The sequence below is a fragment of the Orbicella franksi genome, chromosome 15 (genome assembly GCF_964199315.1).
Source record: "Orbicella franksi chromosome 15, jaOrbFran1.1, whole genome shotgun sequence".
Classification (NCBI taxonomy): Eukaryota; Metazoa; Cnidaria; class Anthozoa; order Scleractinia; family Merulinidae; genus Orbicella; species Orbicella franksi.
In genome coordinates, this window is record NC_138159.1 from 2206301 (window position 1) to 2220953 (window position 14653).

The 14653-nt window shown below is 44.6% G+C and overlaps 3 protein-coding genes across 3 annotated transcripts; 1 reads left to right on the top strand and 2 right to left on the bottom strand.

Annotated features, from left to right (window-relative positions):
- Positions 1 to 1083: 1083 nt before the first annotated feature.
- LOC145469519 (uncharacterized) lies at positions 1084 to 1835 on the top strand. Its single transcript, XM_081453262.1, has one exon. The coding sequence runs from the start codon at positions 1468 to 1470 to the stop codon at positions 1792 to 1794; it is 327 nt and encodes a 108-aa protein (XP_081309388.1). The 5' UTR covers positions 1084 to 1467; the 3' UTR covers positions 1795 to 1835.
- A 4120-nt stretch (positions 1836 to 5955) lies between these two features.
- Positions 5956 to 8020, bottom strand: LOC145469517 (uncharacterized). Its single transcript, XM_081453260.1, has 2 exons — positions 6786 to 8020; positions 5956 to 6256 (listed from the first exon to the last, which is right to left on the bottom strand). Exons 1-2 carry the CDS (start codon positions 7452 to 7454, stop codon positions 5963 to 5965), a joined length of 963 nt encoding a protein of 320 aa, XP_081309386.1. The 5' UTR covers positions 7455 to 8020; the 3' UTR covers positions 5956 to 5962.
- A 135-nt stretch (positions 8021 to 8155) lies between these two features.
- Positions 8156 to 13809, bottom strand: LOC145469518 (uncharacterized). The gene is made up of 4 exons (XM_081453261.1): positions 13421 to 13809; positions 11004 to 11262; positions 9672 to 9819; positions 8156 to 8830 (listed from the first exon to the last, which is right to left on the bottom strand). The coding sequence occupies exons 1-4, from the start codon at positions 13530 to 13532 to the stop codon at positions 8438 to 8440; spliced, it is 912 nt and encodes a 303-aa protein (XP_081309387.1). The 5' UTR covers positions 13533 to 13809; the 3' UTR covers positions 8156 to 8437.
- Positions 13810 to 14653: the final 844 nt, after the last annotated feature.

The window sequence follows — 14653 nt, forward strand, 5'->3', positions numbered from 1 at the left end:
GCAATTTCCGTTTCGCCACTGCCGACTCGGCCGCTTCGTCAAAACCCATGTCGTCTTCCTCAATAAAGCGTCGAAGAGTCTTCATGACTTTACGGTGTATTGCGTCGTGTTTGATACGATGAGTTCATTGAAGACGCTCTAAGTCCTTCGTAGCCTTCTTCTACTTACAGGTAATAGGGCATTGAAAGCAGCATTTTCGGCATAGTTTAGGGATTTTCCTTTATCCAGGAACTGCTGGACTTCTTTCAGGTAGGATTCTTTGAGATCTTCCCCGACATTTTGACGTAACGGACTCTTTTGACGTAACGGACTTCTTCTTCCTCTTCGGAGCTGCTACTATCCTCCTCTTCTTCCTGTCCCTCTTCAGGCTCCTCTTCTTCCACTTCCTCTTCCTCATCTACGTTTTCATCATTGTTATCTTCTACGGGGCCAAAAACATCTGTTGAACGATCATCGATGGTTCTCGTCGACCTTCACCCAAGACAACGTGCTTCAAATGAGCCGAGTGGATCAAAATGATATTTAATATACCATTTTAGTCAAGGATCAGACTTCCTCTTTCTTTCTTCGATGCCAGCGCGGGTATCCTTCATGCGTCAGGAGGTGACTAAACACGCGCTTCCTGTCATCACTGGCGGGATGTAAATCCAGGACCGTGTACCCAAACGGTCGTTCGGTCACTTTTTGATAGGCGTCCATCATGCCTTACCAGCAAGTGGGAAAAGCTTGAAGCAGTAAATTCTTCATCCCTAATTGATCTCTTGGATTTTTGAAGGCTACGATATAGTGGGCGTTCCTGGAAATACTCTTGGCGTATTTGCCTGGTGGAAACATGTCTTGGCACAAGTATAACATGGTGATATTTTGATGATGAGAGTGTTTGGTAAATAAGTCCAGCAACGCTTTGTCCTCACCTCCCTCTGCCATCAGATCGTCTAATACGAGGAATCCACCCTACCGAGACCATGACTTGAGATGGTCTGACTCTGGAATCCCTTCGTGAAATTGCACACCAGCGACTTTCATGTCTCGGAATCATCTTGCCTCGCCCCGTAGCCATAATGAATCGTAGGGGGGGGGGGGGGTTTACAAACAATTCTTCCAAGTAATCCAAGAGTAACGATTCGGTAAAACAAGTCTTGCCACAACCAGAAGGGCCCACGATCAAAATACTAGAGGGTGTCTTGAACCGAAACGCTTCTCCCATTTCTATTTCACTAGGGATCCCATGGTGCTTTTCGGTAGGATATGAGATCTTTGTGATATCCTCTGGTGTTTTTTCCTTTGACAACTATGTTTCTCGTGACGGATTCTATTCTCTTCAGGCGTAAAGAGTCCCTGGCAACAACGGCATGATAACGACATGTTTCACTCACAGACTCCTTACTTCAAATGATTTAAGTTAGATGAAGTATTATATTTATCCTTGGCCGATAATTATTGGTAATTTAGTTAATCGTTACGATCATGGAGGAAAGGAAAAACAAACGACTTGCGGAGGAGGAGAAGGAAGAGGAAGAGGTGGAAGAGGTGGAAGAGGAGGAGGAGGTGAAGAAGACGGAGGAGGAGGAGGAGCAGAAGAAGGTGGAGGACGACGAGGAGGAGCTGGAGGAGGGGGTGGAGAAGGACGAAAAGGAGTTGGAAGAGAAAAAGAAGCAGGCGGAGGTGGAGGAGGACGAGAAGGAAGAGGTGAAGGAGAAGGAGAAGGAGGAGGTGGAGGAAAAAATGGAGAAAGAGGAGGAGGAGGTGGAGGAGGTGGAAGAGGAGGTGGACGAAGAGGAGGAGGAGGTGTAGGAGGACGAAGAGAACGAGAAGGGGGGAAGTGGAGGAGGAGGTGGAGTAAGAGGAAGAGGAGATGTAAGAGGAGGAAGAGGTGGTGGAGGAGGAAAAGGAAGAGGTGTAAAAGGAGAAAGAGGAGTTGGAGGAGGAGGAGGAGAAAGAGAAGGAGGAGGTGGACGAGGTGACAGAGAAGGAGGAGTTAAAGGAGAAGGAAAGCAAGAGGTGGAAGAGATGGAGGAGGAGGTGAAGGAGAAGGAGAAAGAGCAGGAGAAGGTGGAGGAGGAGAACGTGGAAAACGAGGTGGAGAAAGAGGAGAAGGAGAAGGAGGTGGAGTAGGAGGTGGAGAAGGAGATGGAGGAGGGGGAGGTGGAGGAGAAGGAGAAAGGGAGGAGAAGTTGGAGGAGGAGGAGCAGGAGGAGGTGGAGGTGGGCGAGGAGGAGGTTGGAGAGGAGGTGGAGGAAGAGGAGGAGGAGGAAGAGTTGGAGGAGGAGGAGGTGGAGGAAGAGAGGGTGGAGGAAGTGGGGGAAGAGGACGAGAAGGAGGAGGTGGAGGTGGCGGTGGACGAAGAGGTAAAGAGGAGGAGGTGGAAGAGGAAGAGGTGGAAGAGGAAGAGGTGGAAGAGGAAGAGGTGGAAGAGGAAGAGGTGGAAGAGGAAGAGGTGGAAGAGGAAGAGGTGAAAGTGGAGGACGAGTAGGAGGTGGAGAAGGAGGTGGAGGAAACGGAGGTGGGGGAGGAAGCGGAGTTCGAGGAGGAGCACGATGAGGTAAAGGAGAAGGTGGAGGAAGAAGAGGAGGAGCAGGAGGAGGTGTAGGAGGACGAGGAAGAGGAGGAGGTGGTGGACGAGGAGAAGGAGATGTAAGAGGAGGAAAAGGAAGAGATGAAAGAGGAGGAGGAGAGGGAGACGGTGGAGGAGGTGAAGGAGAAGGAAAAGGAAGAGGTGGAAGAGATGGAGGAGGAGGTGAAGGAGGAGGAGGAAGGGGAGGGGGAGTAAGAGGTGGAGGAGGAGGAGGTGGAGGAGGGGGAGGAGGGGGAGGAGATGGAGGAGGTGGAGGAGGAGGCGGAGGAAGAGGAGGAGTAGGAAATGGAGGAGGAGGTGGACGAAGAGGTGGACGAAGAGGAAGCGGAGGAGGTGTAGGGGGACGAGAAGGAGGAGAAGGAGGATTAGGTGGAGGAGGAGATGGAGGAAGAGGAGGAGGAGATGTAGGAGGAGGAGGTGGCAGAGAAAAAGGAAGAGGTGTAAGAGGAGGAGGAGGAGTTGGAGGAGGAGTTGGAGGAGGAGGAGAAGGAGGAGGAGGAGGTAGCGGAGGTGACGGAGAAGGAGGAAGAGGTAAAGGAAAAAGAAAAGGAAGAGGTGGAAGAGATGGAGGAAGAGGTGAAAGAGAAAGAGGAGGAAGAGGAGGAGGTGGAGGAGGTGGAGAAGGAGTATGTGGAGGAGGTGGAGGGAGGTGAAAGAGGAGGAAGAAGAGGAGGAGAAGGAGTAGGAGGTGGAGGAGGAGAAGGAGTAGGAGGTGGAGGAGGAGGAGAAGGAGGTGGAGGAGGGGGAGGTGGAGGAGAAGGAGAAGGGGGAGGAGGAGTTGGAGGAGGAGGAGGTGAAGGAGGGGAAGGAGGAGGAGTAGGAGAAGGGGAAGGAGGAGTTGGAGGAGGAGCAGGAGGAGGTGGAGGCGGACGAGGAGGAGGAGGTGGTGGAGGAAGAGGAGGAGGATGTGGAGGGAGAGGTGGAGGAGGAGGAGGAGGAGGTGGACGAGGAGGAGGAGGTGGAGGAGGAGGAAGAGAAAGAGGTGAAAGAGGAGGAGGAGGTGGAGGAGAAAAAGGAGGAGGTGGAGGAGAAAAAGGAGGAGAAGGAGGACGAGGAGGAGAAGGAGGAGGTGGAGGAGGAGGAGAAGGCGGTGGAGGAGGAGGACCAAAACTCCATGGCGACAGTACTCCCGAAACCTATTCGACACTCTAAGGAGATGGTTCTTCAGAGGAGAGTTGCGAACAGGAAGAAACTATGGCTGCGTTCAATTATTGAGCAGTAAGTAAAACATCAAAACAAAAAACGGCTCCTTTAGGAGCCGCCACATGTCCTGAAAGCAATGATCAATGGTACCATTATTTTATACTGAGAAAATAACATTCATCTAACATGACACACTCTATCCCCTTCGTCAGCACGCAAATACCTTGTTTGTAAATAGCGTATGGACGCTGGTCACTCAGCACACGACCTAGTTTGTAACACCAGAACTTTTGGAGAATATAATCTTTGTTTTTAAACTGAATTTTGCGTGACGCGTGACACCCTTGCCAGACGAAGACGAATTTTCATGAGTCACAGTTGGATGCATCTCAATAAAATCCCAGCATGAAAGCGAGGTAAATGAGTCTGATGTAGGTTGATGTCATCTATTCTCTAATTGACTCCCGATGAGGTCATCGCCCCACCATGCTTTGCACCACCCTATATAGGCTAGACTCGGACCCAAGTCTCTCAGTCTTCATCATGGCCACTTGCCGGACGGACCTCTGTCGTTTAGGACCACAGGACACTTTAAGTATCGATTTTGAAATTACATGACATTTTTTGTGTGACTCTGGCGTGATTTGTGTCGCCATGGAAATCCGTGAGACCGATCCCAGTCCTCCGTCGAGGCTGGTGGGCTGTTTTCCAACATGGCCGACTTTCGTGGGCGCCGCCATCTTGAATTCTTAATTCGGCTCCGGATTGGCTAAAAATAAAATAGCGCCACCTTGGATTTGGAGAACAATAGCATCCATTGTTCTCCAAACATTAGCCTATTGTCTTTCTCGGCTCCTGATTGGTTACGGCCCATTTAAGCTTGCATTACTACTCTGGTTATCGAACGAGGCAATAGATTAGTAGTACAAGGAATTGGTTCATTCGTTTCAGCAACATGATGGTCTTCTTTTATGGTATTACCCGTCTCCTTTGACACTGCTTTGTCCCCCATGTTCTCTTTTTTTCTCGTGGAATGTTGTCTATCGTGTTTTGCTTTGCCCGAGCCCGATGAGAAATCGCTTCGTGATAGCATCACCGTGTTGGTTAATGTTATTGACGATTTTGAATCAGTGTCTTCCGCCCCTTTTTCTGTGATTGTCATAGACCTTGATTTCCTCGTTCGGGTTTTCTTTCTTGGGCGTGGAGCTGCTCCAGGCCTGGACGAAGTTGTTTCATTTGAGGCAGCTTGGACTGTTTTGATATCCTCTTCCTGATTAGCAGTTGTTATGGATGCGGGATCGAAGATCTTGTCCATATCCATCACTAACATAAGCTTAGGGTTGCTAGTCTTGGGCCTCGATATGCTGCAAGGACGGAAGAGATTGCCTCATTTGGTTCAGCAGCAAAGGGAATATCATTTAAAATATACTCTATATCCTTTGCCAGTTGTTCATCTGCCTGCTGACTACGTTCCACTGAAAAATCCTCTTGAAGAGGCACCAGTGCGCTAAGATCTGATGTACTGCTTTCATTAAGGGTATCTTTCTCATTTTTTGTCAAGTCATCACCTGCTTGATAATATTCCTGACTAGACACTGTTTTCTTTGACAACACTTTACCACAGGAAGCTTGGAGGTTCGATTTATTTGCAGGGATGTCATCTTTCAAAGTATAGTCGGCATTTCCTGCGATGTTCTTATCATGTGTGAGTTTGTTTCCTCTTTTCTTAGCACGCCGTGCCTTTTTCGAGGATGAAACTGCACCAGTGGACATTTGTCCCTGTGATTCAGTTGCAGGAATATCGTCGTTAAAGAAGAAGCCTATGTTGTTCACTAGTTCCTCGTCGTCTTTGAATTCTTTTTCCTTAGCGGAACATTTCTTGGGTGGCCGTACCTTTTTGGTGGTTGGACCTCTACCAGAGGACATTTGCCGGCTTGATGCTGCTGCAGTGACATCGTTGTTCAAGATGCTGTCAATATCGCCTGCTGGTTTCTTTTCTTCTGTTATGTTTTTCTTCCTTGTGGAATTTTCCTAGCACTTCTTGCTTTCTTCGAGGATAAAACTGTTCCAGGGGAAACGTTTTCCTTTGATTTAACTGCAGGGACATAATCGTTCAGGATGTATTCGATATCATCTGCTAGTTTCTCCTCGTCACTGATATGTTTTTCCCTTATGAAATATTCCTTGACACGTTGTGCTTTTAGTGAGGTTGAAACTGTACCAGATCAAATTTGCCCCTTTGTTTCAGCCGCAGGGATGTCGTCCTTCAAGATATAGTCGATATCGCCTGCTAGTTTCTCTTGCTCCCTTTTGTCTCTTCCCCTTGTGGACTTTTTTCTTTTTACGCTGCGCCTTTTGCGTGGATAAAACCGCACCACAGTTGATTTTCCCACCTGACTCAGCTGTTGCGACAGCGTCATTCAAAGCACATTCCATGTCTTTTGTTAGTTTCTCATCTTCTATGTCCTCTTCTTCCCTCGTTGGATAATTCGTCGCATGCTGTTTTGCGCACAAACTTGCCAAGGGATCATTCTGCATCTGCAACAGTTTTGAAACTATTGATGCATTGAAATCTTCGTAACATACATCGATCGTAACATTCATTTTGGTTACTATACATGGAGCCCGTTGCTCTATAGTTTGGAGCTGAACATTGAGGCCTTAGTCCAACTGAGACACAGTTGAAATTCTTTTCAACATTGCCTAAAATGCTCAACGCTGCCCAGTTCTAGTTCAGCTCTAAACCACTGAATAAGGGGTTTAACAGAAAACGAAATGGAATAGCTATATAACGTTTTCAACGCCTCCTTACTCTTTTGTCCAAATAAGTTAATATAATCAGTCAATCAATCATCCGTTCAGTCGGTCAGTCAGTCAGTCAGTCAGTCATTCAATCAGTCAGTCAGTCAGTCTGTCAGTCAGTCAGTCAGTAAGTCAGTCATTCAGTCAGTCAGTCAGTCAGTCAGTCAGTCTGTCAATCAGTCAGTCATAGTCACAACATTTACCCAAGAGCTTGTTATATCATATGTCATTGTTTAAAATAAGACCGTAATACTTCTTCAAGTACCTGCTCTTTATCGTCAATTTTCTTGTTTTTCCTTTTGGCATAGATCGCTTTTGGGCCTGGTGCTGCACCAGCGATAGATAGACTTGTCCCATTTGATTTCGCATCAGGTTTTCTTTTACTTACGATGTTCTGGATATCACTTTCTAGTTTGTTATCTTTAGCTTCTTTCTTGGCCTTATTTCGTTTGGTGGATGAGCGTGGGATCACATCAGAGCTGGGAGAACTTTGCCCATTACATTCCGCAGGAGGCATGTCATCGTCCAAGATGTAGTCGATATCCTCTGCCAGGGATTTATCTGCTTTCCCCTCGATTGTTTTCACGGATGAGCGCGGCGTTACAATGGAGGTGGGTGAATTTAACCCATCAGAACCAATTAGGTTGATTCCATTTGATTCCGCGGCAGGCAAGTCGTCGTTCAAGATGTAGTTGATATCCTCTGCCAGTGAGTTCTCTGCTTTTTTCTTGTTTGTTTTCGCGGATGAGGGCGGTGTTGCACTGGATCTGGGTGATTTTAACCCATTTGAACCAATTAGGTTGATTTCAATTGATTCCGTGGCAGGTAAGTCGTCGTTTAAGATGTAGTCGATATCCTCCGCCAGTGAGATTATTTCATCCGGGACTTCTGGAATCTCCCTCTCTACAAAGCTATCAGTGTTGTCAGTCAGCATGATCTCATCTTTGTAATTAAGCTGACGTATGCTGTCCTCTTTCTTAAGTCGTCTTATTGCACCGGAGGGACAAGACTTCAATGCAATGACGCTATCTCCATCCCCATTTTCGGTGGACGACTCTTCACTCCATTCTTTATTCCCGTGAGGCCTGTGCAACAGATTTTCCAAACTGTCCCTCTTTTCTCTTGGGCAGTGTTTTGCCTCCAACGTGGGATCTACACCAGTCTCAATAAATCCACTTGTTGAGCGCTTTTCAGTAAGATCTACTACACTCGCTGTCTCCACTGTTTTTTCAATGCGTGAACGTGTTTCTTCAACATGGCTCGCGAGCTCAGAATCTTACCCGTATTCGTTTTCAGTTGGAAATAAATTTGGCGAGCTACTCACTGAGACTAAGTGTCGCGAAGACGATGCTCCTGTTTCTTTTGCGGTTGTAGAACAGCAGACGCCCATATTTTCACTGTGAAATTACTTTTTTTCGTTGACAAATCAGTCGCACAACTTCTCTCAAGAATTTGTGTTTGAATCTGAATTTTCCTTTATGACGCTCGCAGTACGTAACTGCGCGAGCCTGAGGACGAAACAAAATCGAACGCGGCGCGCGCGCAAGGAAAAATCTGAAAGAGCACTTGCAAACATTGACATTACTTCCAAGATTAAACTTTAAGAATATGTTCATGACCCTTAGGACCTGGAAAAGACGTTCGATTCCACCCTTTAAGTTCTCTGGATTTTAATTTCCTTATCGAAAACAATCAAACAACTTGATTTACGCAAAAATCCGCAATTAGTAGAGTTTAACTGAATTGTAGACTGATGCAACTGCTGCAATCTGATTGGCTGAACTATCGTAAACTTTTTAACTATAGTATGATTTATCTGGAGGTCGTCTACAAAATGGCGACTATTTTTCGTTTATCCGAAGTTTAATGTGTTTTTCTGCTTAATAATAGCAGCAAAAGAAAGATGCCTCCCCCAGTTTAAACGTAGGTGTACTTGGTTTTAGCGGGAGCATCAATGGCGACATTAATAGTGTTGTTGTTCTCAGAAATCGCCCTTACTCCCAGATATGACAATAACCCCGCATTGGTGTTCAGACTGTCTTGCTTTAGTTTCAGGAATGCCTGAGCCTCGGCTTCGTAAGCTGCTCGGATACTATCCGCCTCAGCGCGAGCTTTAGATAAAAGCACCCTGGCCGCGGATTCTGCGCGCTGGATTGTAATCTGCGCCTGCGCGAGGGCTTCCTCTTTGTCTGTCCTCGCCTCAACCAATTGCCGCGGGCGCTGGTTTTCAGCAACCTTGATGTTTTCTTTCGCGGCCTCTTTGTTTCTAACAACCTTTTCGTATGACTCCGGCCGCTTTATGCTTTCAACCTAAGTGGAATGGAAGAAACGATGTTAAGAAAGGAGAAACCAGAAACTGCAAGGGACCGCGTACGATAAATGCTGCGAACGTAGGGTCTACATGAGATCTGATCAGCCAAAACATGTATGAAGACAAACAATAGACTGCAAGGCTGATACTACGTGAAAAACGTTTCGAGACACCAACATGACAAGAACCGATAAAGTAGGATCGCAACAGTGGACAGCTGTTTCGCCCTTCTTGGGGCTCGTCAGCACTGTGTAGCGAAGATAAGTAACGCCAGCCCAACAGCCAAAGTACGGAACTTGATATAGTGAACAGGTCACTTTGCAATTTATGTGCGTTGGCTGTTGGGCTGACGTTACATATCTTCGCTACACAATGCTGACGAGCCCCAAGAAGGGCGAAACAGCTGTCCACTGTTGCGATCCTACTTTATCGATTCTTGCCATGTTGGTGTTCTCGAAACGTTTTTCACGTAGTATTAGCCTTGCAGTCTATTGTTTGTTAAGAAAGGAGACCGTACTTAAGGAACGGAGAAAGCGAAAGGGGCACTAAGAATAGGGGATGGGATTTACTCTGTTTTAGCGTTTTCTTGCCAGAAGAAGCCAGCTGACAATTTAGATTTCTACACTAAAAAACAACTTTTCCTGTCGCGCATTGCATGCGATCTACATGGTTTTATAACTCGGAGTGTTTTCTTAATGTACCCCAATGGTTATGGATGCAATGGTTACTTTTAACTAAATCCCCTTTGGAAGTGAAACAGTGTCACATCAAGTGCAATATTGTCCAGGCCATCTGATCGTATGCTACTTCATTTATTATCTTTGGATTGTCCGTCATTACCTGAAGATCTTCCACGTCAGCCCACAAGGTAGCAAATCGCCGTCCCAGGGTATTTCGGACGAGGTCCTGAAACGAGGCACGTTGTGACTGCAGCTGAGTTGTGTTAAAGCCGCTACAGGCATCATGTATAGAGGACTCGCCAATGCTCCTAAAAGTAAAAAGTACAAGTAGGGAATAAGCAAGTCACCGTGTTGTTATGTATAACATAATACAATATCATCAATGGTGGGCAGTACAACAATAGTCCATTTTACAGTTGTCTGCTTAGTGACCTGGCCTTTGAATGGCAGCGAAGCCGGAGGTGAACTTGTTTTGATACAGACGTCACTGCTTCTGTTGTGTAAATCAAGTTGTTCTAATGCTAACTATGCACAATTACATGACAAAAGCAGAGAGATCTGTATCAAAGCAAGGTCACCTCCAGCCTTACTGCCACTCAAAGGCCAGGTTACCGAGCAAACAACTGTGAAATGGTCTACTGCTGTACTGCCCGCCATTGTTTCCCACCATTGTTCGTAAGAACTTAAAATATTTTGAGCGCTTTAGTTAAGAATTAGTTCATGACTCATGAGCCTAAGAGTTGCTCGATGTGTGGTCGAGAACAACTGCAGTTTTCGAATTTTTCCAAACTTCCATTCTTTTATAAAGAAGCGAGGTATTTTATCCCGCCGGAAGAAGCTTGCATCTGTTACTGTGACATCAAAAAGTGAATTAGAGCATTTCTATTCTCTCCACCCCTCCCCCCGCGTCATTAAACTCGCCGGTAGCTGTGCAGAGGCACTGTGAGAGTAAAGTGTCTTGCCCAAGAACACGACACATAAGGGACCTCAAGCAAACCACGACGGCAATGGCAACGAAAGCGTCACCAAACAAAAGGTTTAATGAGCAAAACAATAGCTGTGCACGTGCGTTATAAATCTTTGTACATTTCTAAGCTGTCCTCTGCAAAAACAACGTGAAATGACTAAGTTCTGCGTATTTTGGAGAACACGAACGATGGCGGCTAATTTTTCTTATTTTCATTTGGAATTGAACGCTGGTGTTACATATTTAGCTTGAGCAAGTTCTGAGACCGATAGGCGCACTGAACAGATCCAGACAATTACGAAATTCGAAGATAACATATAAATTCATTTTTTACTAGGCGTTGTCCTCGGGGTCGCCGTTGTCATTGCTTAACCTCCCTAAACAATCCAGGGAGGAGTGCTCTTTCCAGAGTACACTGCGCCAACTATAAGGCCATCGCACCTTTCCCTTAAATTTCAAATTTAACAACGGCATTAGAATTCATCAACAGTTAACTATATTTTCGTCATAAATTAGTAACCTTACTTGAGGATATCCAGATAGTTTTCGCTGTCCTTAAACTGCTTAATGATCTCCACGAGGTTGTTGGGCCGGGCTCGGTACTGAAGCTTGATGAAAAGGTCGATTTCTACGCCATCTTTGTTAAGGCACTCCACGTCAAATGTAATGCTCTGGAACACACTCTTGAAGGTGATGAATTTGTAACCTGGTGCGCCTGCGTGGAGACCTTCCCGCTTCACGTTGCTTGACAGTGTCTTTTGATGGATGTTGTAGGCCACACCCACTGATGATAAAACAGAGTATGTTTCAATTTACCGGATTTTACCGTATCCATGGGCGCTTTCCATTCGACCAAAATTTCCGAAATTTTCGAAACGGAGACAAATGGTACGGAAATTTCCAGGGAAAGGTCCCAGGAAATCCGGAAATTGTTGAATTTTCCGAAAAGCGAACCATTCAAACGAAAATTCTGGAAATTCCAGGATGAAAATCAAATGGAACGGAAATTTCCAGGAAAATATGTTCGAAAATTTGGGTATACCTCAAGAGGTTGTCCTCTTTTTCGGAAATTATGCAAATTCACCATTTTCTCCCTGCGATTTCCTATTCATTTTCTATGCTGGTTCTTTTGGCCGCGATCACAGCGAGTTGGACATCACACGCAAGGATGATGGCGACGCGTATTCAAAAATGAAAATACTTTAGAATCATTCCACTTATATGTCGATAAATACTAGCGGCAGCTAAACTCGTGAAGAAAGCGTTTTGTAAAAATAATGCCCCTGTGGTGTACTTGTTTGTTTTGCATAGGTTGGCTAAGAAATGTACAAAGATTTATAATGCGTGCAGAACCATTGTACGACTCATCCAACCCTTCGTTTTGCGACTTTTTCGCTGCCGTTGTGGTCTATAAACAGTCACGATGTCGACATATCAGTGCTCTGTTTGCTTCTATAGTTGCGATTTAAACCTTGAAGTCACTGAAAAATTCCAAGCGAACGAAACTGTGCGGTTTGTCGTTTCCCACAACGGAAAAGTCTGTACCATTCGCCCATGGAAATTTCCGGAAATTCAAGCCGGAATTTTTGGTCGAATAGAAAGCGCCCTATAAAACCACCCTGAATAGCAAAATAAACAGTACCGTATGAAAGTACTGCTCGATAGCTTTCATTTGCATGGTCACGCACTATTGGGTTTCATCCACAGACTTTTTTTTCGGCTGGAGATCTTAGCAAGCTCAACAAACTCTTCTATGAAGATCCCTTTAAAGTTTGAAATACCTTGTACAACATAATAAACAGTACCACATGAAAGGACTGCTCAATAGCTTTTATTTGAATGGTCACACACTAGGGTTTAATCCACAGAAATTAAAGTTAGAACCACCTTGTACAGCATAATAAACAGTACCACATGAAAGTACTGCTCAATAGCTTTTATTTGAATGTTCACACACTAGGGTTTTATCCAATAACTTAAAACTAGATCAAACAAATTGAATTATTTATAACTACTGTATGAAAGATCTTTTTGAAAGGTAAAAAAGGTTAAGTCTGCATTCAAGTCTGTATTCGAGCCCACCAGGCTGGAGCTTATCCCGGTTTCAGTAGCATGAAGCGACTAGGGGTATTTCCACTCCTCCCTGGATGCGATGCTAGTTCATCGCAGGTTTACCCACCAGCATTAAATTCACCAGTACCAATTTATTCACCTGGGTGGAGAGAGGCACTGTCAGAATGAAGTGCTTTGCCCAAGAACACAACACAATGTACCCGGCCACGGCTAAAACCCAGATCGCTCGATTCGGAGGCGAGCGACCACCGCTCCTCCAGAACATCTTGTAAACAATCAAATAAAGGTTTCGTATTCTTTCAAAACGTATTTTCAGATCTATTATTCCTCTGATGCAGATATTGATTAAACAAATATTCATTCTGTAACTTGTTGACAAGCTTGTAACATCCCAACATAGTTCTTTGAGATATTTAAGTATTTTACTGACTAATTTATGTATTTTAGTTATTTCCCTGTTTTGTTTATTTATATTTTATGTCCGAGTAGCTATAGATATATTTTTGTTCTTAATCAACTTTTTGTACAATTTTAACATTTTTGAGATCTTCTAGTACTGTTTTTATATGTGTTGCGTCGTTATAACCTTGGAAACCTTCGCGAGCCAACTTCGGCAAGGAACGTTATAGGTAAGAATAACGAATTCATAAATGACCTGGCTCACTTTAAGTTACATCGGCTTGAAGAAGGTAGTCTTGGAAACCCACTCTAGCCATGAACATCGGGTAAAGTTTGCAAGGCGACTGACCTCCTAAAGGCTATCAATTCTCGCGTGAATCGTAGATATTTGTGAGGAGTGTGCATTTTGGCTCGTACATGCAGGGCCCTTGAAAACACAATCGATACAAAATATTCTACACCACATTTACCTTCGTCCGAATCCAGTTTGCGAAGTGATGTCCCCACCATGGCTGATATGAAGATTATCACAACTACAACTACGCCGATAACGACTGAAGCCCGTCTAAAGGAATCGACCATGATTTGACGCTACACCTGACAGATATTTCTAACCGAAGTCGTCGTAGGAAGCTGGAGAGGAAAGTGCAAACTTTGTATAAAGATGACAAATTAGACATCAAATGTGCATTTTATTCGTTTATATTACAATTTGTGTTCCAAATCAGTAATTTTCCGCTTAGTCGAAAAGCAATATCGAAATGTTTACCTGCTATCACGCACGTAGCTCGCAACGATGTTACTTTTCAAAATCATTCTCAATGCGTTGGCGTCACGAATATATATTATACGACTTCTCTTCCTAACGGAAAGTCAAAACGATTTACTGCATGTCATCAATAACGGAGTAAATATAACTTCCTCACAAGCTTCTAAAACAACGAGAGCAAAAAATCCATGTACAAAAATACAGAGAGCCGATACACCGGAATTCGAGTAATTTCAAAGTTTTGCGGCTCAGTTGCCTCGATTTTGAGTAACTTAGACATTTTTAGCTAATTTTATTGCTGCGGAGCGAGCGTAGCGAGCGAGCAGCAACATAAACAGGATTTAAGAAGAATATATAAAAGGGGATCCAAATTCTCGAATTCATCACTTTTTACCAGAATGCATCGCATTTAACCAGAGTGCACTGCGTCACTTTTTACCAGAGTGCGTTGCGCCACGAACTACAGGAGGACGCCTTTTCGCGTGGATTCCGGTGAGAAAGATTAGTGGTTGTGTTTTGCTCTGATTTACCTGTAAAACGATGTGAAGGAGATTGTGCCTGCTTTCACAACTCTTGCTTTTGTTCTTAATGCATGCAGTATGTGACAGTTTGTAAATCTGGACGATTAATTGTGACATCTTGATTTTAAACTTAGTATGTCATTTCTTAGCAGTCTCGCCTACTTGGCCGAATTCGTAAATGAAGGGAAATTGTCGCTCCTAAAGCTTGCAGAATAATTAAAACAAACGAAAACCGTAGAACACGCTAATTTCATATATGCTGCGATCTATTTCTTTTCATCCAAACATGAATTTAAGCTAAAGCTTTAGCATTTTCACACATCGCGATGGACGCGTCCTCGACACAGTCTGTCAACATTCTTGAGACATTTAATACGTATCAATACAGAATTTATAAGTTAGATTTCTGCTCC